A 5,673-nucleotide genomic window follows, 5' to 3' on the forward strand; every position below is an offset into this window, starting at 1 on the left:
TAAGAGGTAAGATGATCCTTCATTAACACAGCGGGGACTTTTGCAGTGTGACAGCAGCAAAGTGCAACAGTACAAAACTCCACATCACTGCACACACACCGAGCAGTTCAGGGGACACTGATGCTGCACAGGAGTGAATGAGTCCGTTTCAGTGTGTGTGCTACGCACATAAAGTTTATTATTATTATTACTGTCATTCATTACTTTTAGCTAGAACACGGCACTCTTAAATACTCAATTCTGATTGGTCAATCGCCAAAATTGAGCTGTGTTTATTTCTTGAGAGACCACCTGCTGCTCAGGTACTCTTTTGCTAGGGAAACCATAGACTGTTAATGAGCCGAGCTCAATAACAAATCACCAGCTAATCTGAGGGCTAAAATATGGAGCATTTAACGGACATTGCTTTTAATTTGTTTGGAGAGGACAAAACACTTGACGCGTGGCTGGAGAATGACACGTCCCCAGCAAAAAAGGCAAGAAAAGTAAAGAACAGCGATGGAATATTAAGGCACTCGCTTGCGTGCTCCATATTTTGCCGCTCAAATCAGCTGGCAAGAGTAGAAGAGTAACGGGTTTGACCGCACCTCGTCCTGAGGACGTCCACGGCGTCCTGCGGGGAGCACTGTGTGTCGCTCAGCTGCTGCGGAGGCCGGCCCTCGCTGCAGGTCTGACGGTCTGTACGTCCATACAGAGCGGCCTGCACACTGATCACTCCGCTGTCTGTCACACCAGAGGAGGAAACACCATCAACACAGAGCCAGACAGAGAAAACACTGCAGAGGAAAACTAACTGTTCCTGCTCAACATGTCGTATCTCAAGTACAAACTGTCTTTAAAAAAAGAGCTAAATCATGTCCAGACACAGCCGCCCTGAGAATACAAGCAAATGATGCGCTTACTGGGGACTACTTTCAGCGGCGGATTAATCCACATTGTGTGCTGTAGTGAGTGTTTGTGGCAGCAGGACTGTGTGTGTGTGTGTGTGTACCACAGCTCAGGCGCTGGATGTAATCACAGGCGATCACTCTGTGTGTGGACAGCGCGGTCACAGTGTATTCAGAGGCTCCAGAAAAGCCTGGAATGAAACGTTGGTTTTAGAATCTGCTGAATAATTAATGAGTAAAAAGAGAAAACGAAGGTCGAGAGAAGAAGGTGACGAGACGACAGAAGACGAAGAGCAAATACGTGAGAGGACTGCAAACATGTGAGAGAATAAAACAGAACTGGTAAAGCAACACGACGATGCGTCGACTCAGTAACTTAAAGTGAGTCCGGACGATGTGTGAGAATCATGACTCATCACGAAGGCACATCATCTACCTGCAGCCATCAGCAAACCTGCTGCTGCCAGCACTGAAACAGAACAAAGTTTATTCATCGGGTCACTTCTGTGTGAATCCACTTTTTTCTCATTATTTCTGACCGTTTCACTCCAGTTAAACACAAGAAAGCAAAAATGTGCCTGTTTTTATATGAACCCACTTTATTCCCGTCAGTCGTGTACTCACACAGTTTGGCGCCGAGTCCGGAGCAGAACATGGTGTCAGGAGATCCGGTTTCAGTTCTGGGGCTCGAAGCAGACGCCTCACATTTATTCTCCTGGGGCGGGAACTGTCTCGCCTTGAGCAAGTCAGTAATGGAAAATCCAGGATGTTTTTCATGAGTTGCGACAGACCGAAAGAGGAAACTCAGGCTCAAAAAATTATTATCAGAAAAACACCGGTCTCAGAACATGTCTGAAAAAAGTCACACAGAGACACAAAATACGACAAACATCAAACCATTAAAGCGTCTGAGCTCCGGGAGGCTGAGCCTGTGACCATGCTAACATGTTAGCATTCTGACATCTGTTAATTACACACTTTACTGCTCATTTCCAACTGAACTGTTGGCAGCTGAGTTGCATTGTGGGTAAAGAAAGGAAGAAGAATGTGTTCAGTTAAATAAATGAGTATGCCTTGTGTTGAAAAAAAAAAAAAACAAACCTGAACAATCATGAGACGATCGCTGTACGAGAATAATACTAAACACAAAGAACACAAACTCCCACGAACGCTCGAGGGTTCGTGGGAGTTTGCCCGACCAGTCCACATGTGTTTTGTGGACTTGGAGAAGGCATTCAACCGTGTCCCTTGTTGCATTCTGTGGGAGGTGCTTCAGGAGTATGGAGTCCAGGGCTCTTTACTACGGGCCGTCCAGTCTCTGTATGACCGGAGCAGGAGCTTGGTTCGCATTGCCGGCAGTCAGTCAGACCTGTTCCCAGTGCATGTTGGACTCCGGCAGGGCTGCCCTTTGTCACCGGTTCTGTTCATTATTTTTATGGACAGAATTTCTAGGCAGATACTGAAGACTCTTGTGCGCTGCTGTGCATTTCTTCAGAAATTAAGATGGACTCTGCACAAGGTTAAGGCGCTAACGTTGTCACGATGTTTATGATGGTTCTGAAGTTTGAGAAAATAAACTGTCAAGTAAACAGCTGTATGAAGCGTGGCCATTCTCTTAACCAGTGCAGCGACACTCATCACGTGCACGGCTTGCAAAACAAACGGTGGAAGCTTCTTCCTTGTAAAATTTCAACACAGGATCTGCAAAGGAACACCGAGCACGTTCAAGTGCTAAATATCTCACTAATGTTACTTCTGATTTATTCAATAATTATTAGTTAATTCGACTTTTTGCTCCACTTCAAACTCAAGCGCCTGAATGGCTGCGTTATGCTGCAGCAGAGTGATTTCATCATTATGTGGAAATATCACTGCATTACTTCTTTTTTTTTTTAACCACCATCTTCCTTTTTCACATTAGCAGCACAGCTGAGCCTCTGTGGAGCGAAACAGCCCGGCGTGATCTTGAAGCCACTTCCGGTGGCGTGTGCAGGCCACCTCCAGGTACCTCCAGGTAAACACCGAGCTGCGCCGTTTCTTACATCACAGCTGTGGATGCAGAGCGATGTGAGAGTTCGACTTCCACAATCTTCAATCTCGAATCGACAAAAAGTGAGCAGCTGTACCTTTCAGACACTCTGATGCAAATCATTTCAAACTACAATCACAACAGGAGACACAATAAATACCGCCAGCAGACAAACAACCGAATGCAAATTAATGTGAAATGTGGCTGTCTGATGAGAGAAGATGACAGCAGGTGGACTCTAAGTCTCAATGAAACACAGGAAATATCTATTTTCTGTTTTCCTGCCTTACAGTTTTCACTGTACTGCACTTTATATTCTCCTTCGGCCTTACAGGTCAGTCAGTGATCCCAAACTTACTGTTATCATCAGTTTTGACTTGTTAAAGTGAAAGAGTCGAAGCAGGTTGACCGGCCGGGGCCATCTCTCTCCAGAAGGGGGCAGTATACTATCCTCACTGTTACAAAATCAGTAGTTTCATTTTATCACTGTATAATTTTATGATGTATTACATAAAATTAGGAGATTCATTGGAGGACTTTTCCTAATAGCAGATGGTAAAATAAAGACCGTCTCCTGCCAAACACGTCACATTGCCGCCAGCGGCTGAGACAGAAGCTCAGGCCGTGGGACAGAGACAGGTCACATGACGTCTCACTGTCTGTGAACCAGCAGACCTTCAGTCTGAGTGACACATCGCCTTCTAAGCAGAATTTAATTTGCTATTAGGAAAGAACTGATCACCAAAACTAGACCCACAACACAGTCCAGCTTCCTGGAGAGCTCTTCCAGAACAGACGAAGGACCAGGACCTGGATCAGACCTTAACGTGAGATCTCTGACTTTCTTTTTTTTGTCAACTCAACAAAATATGCAAACAATCATGTACAAACAACATGGCTTACATCCTTTTTTAACGTTTCAGAGGCACAGGTGCATATGAAGAGTGCAGAAAAGAGAATTTACAAGTAAAAGGGGTAAAATAAAATAAAAATAAAATAGAAAGTTAGCTAGGGCTTTTGTCGTAGATCATATTTTTCAAATAAACTGTAAAGTTTCATTACATATTTACCAGAAAGAAATTTGTTATGAAATACAATGAATCTAGGTTTCACTTTAATATATTTACATTTGTGTATGTCAAATTTTCCAAGGATACCTACACTGTAGATCTCTGACTTCATGAGCTGCCGTGTTAACTGTGAATCCACTTTTCCTTTTTCTTTTCTTTCATTTATTTCTATTCATGATTTCTCTTCTTTCAAGAGAAAAGAAAAATAAACCAATGACAAATTCCACTTCTGTTTTTACATATTTGTCTAATTATAATTTGCTGGAGACGTGTCACTCATCATGACTGTCCTGTCTCAGACACAGACAGGACAGACATGATGTCCGCTGTCTCACCGTCTGTGCTGCTGCTGTCCAACGTCCTCCGTGTCTGTCTCAGCCGTGGGGTTATAAATGTCTTCCTGAGACAGTCTCTATTTTTCCATTTGCTCTTTAAATGACTCTCACAGTATTATAGAATACAGCAGAGATGTATGAACTACACATGAGAGAAAAATGTCCATTTAAGAGACGCTGAGCAGAGACAGAGCGACTGAGGCTAGTTAATGCTAAGGCTAGGATCAGCTAAGGCTAGGCTAACTGAATGCTAACTAGACGTTGGCCAGCTATGCAGAACTAGTCCTCCGGTTTGTCGAAGACTGACCCATTAACCTGCTGTTCTTTTACTTGATTAAGAGTTTTATCATCATTCAGAGCTGTGATGGTTCCAGACTTCTCTTGTGCTACATTAAGTGTTTTTCACTCGCTAGCTAGCAGGCTAACGGCTAGCATCAGTGTAGATCACCAGTACCGCTGAAAAAGCTTTGATTTTTGATAAATACTTTTCTTTATCTCCTTTATTTTTTGCTAATGTTTTTAACGTTGTTGTTCTGCAGCGCTGCTAACGCTACATGCAGGTTAGCGGCGATGACCACAGCTCATAAACCACAAAGAGCGACCTGGAGGAAAACATGGCGTGTTTTGGCGCACTGAATGGTGAAAAAACTTGTATTTTCTCTCTCGTCTCTCGGGGCTTCCCTACAAATGAAATGGCGTTTGATCTGAGTCATCGTCTTTAGCTGATTTTGTCTTTTTGCTCAGTTGATCAAACAAAAACTTTGAGTTTGGTTGTTTTTTTAGTGGAAAAAGTTTTATTTCGCTCACACATCAATAAGACGCACTCGGGCAGGTTTGGGCTGAATGACTCGTTGCCATAACGACAGATCCACATAAATTTAAAGACCGAGGAGACGGATGTGAAATCTTTGTTCCTCTCACCTGGAGAACTCTCTGGTCCTCTTACCTGGGCCTGAATCATGAGGCGAGGTTCGTGCGTCATCCAGCCTTCTGTGGTCTCACTCTGGTTTTCTGGCTCCGTCTTCACCTGCTCAGAGGATCAGGACGGTTCCTGACCGCTCAGACCACTGGAGTCGTCCAGGATCCTGATCCCAGAATCAGGACCTTACAACAGGTACTGTGATGTTTGTCGAGGTCAGTAGAGTCTTTTCCCTGCTCTAAGACTAAATTATAGAGAATTATACTCAGTGTTTCCTTCAATCCGAACTTTTTAGATAATATGACGAGGCGCTGAGCACTAAACTGATGTTAGATAATGCTAGCTCTTCTTCCATCACTGCAGGAAAACAGGAGGCGACTGTGATGTAATAAAAATAATCAAACTGGTCTCAAACTGATTTCTGTCCTCGGGA

At 43.8% G+C, this 5,673-nt stretch overlaps 1 protein-coding gene across 1 annotated transcript in view; it reads right to left on the reverse strand.

Annotated features, from left to right (window-relative positions):
- Positions 1-1,613, reverse strand: part of LOC121612854 (L-rhamnose-binding lectin SML-like) — a 6,149-nt gene extending 4,536 nt beyond the window's left edge. Inside the window, exons 1-4 of the mRNA XM_041946004.1 lie at positions 1,512-1,613; positions 1,324-1,356; positions 992-1,078; positions 588-723 (exon numbers count right to left, since the gene is read on the reverse strand). Of these exons, the coding sequence (XP_041801938.1) occupies positions 588-723; positions 992-1,078; positions 1,324-1,356; positions 1,512-1,542 (287 nt within the window). The 5' untranslated portion in view covers positions 1,543-1,613. The remainder of the gene's footprint in view (positions 1-587; positions 724-991; positions 1,079-1,323; positions 1,357-1,511) is intronic.
- Between the last annotated feature and the right edge of the window lie 4,060 nt (positions 1,614-5,673).

Source organism: Chelmon rostratus, chromosome 10 (assembly GCF_017976325.1).
Source record: "Chelmon rostratus isolate fCheRos1 chromosome 10, fCheRos1.pri, whole genome shotgun sequence".
Lineage (NCBI taxonomy): Eukaryota > Metazoa > Chordata > Actinopteri > Chaetodontiformes > Chaetodontidae > Chelmon > Chelmon rostratus.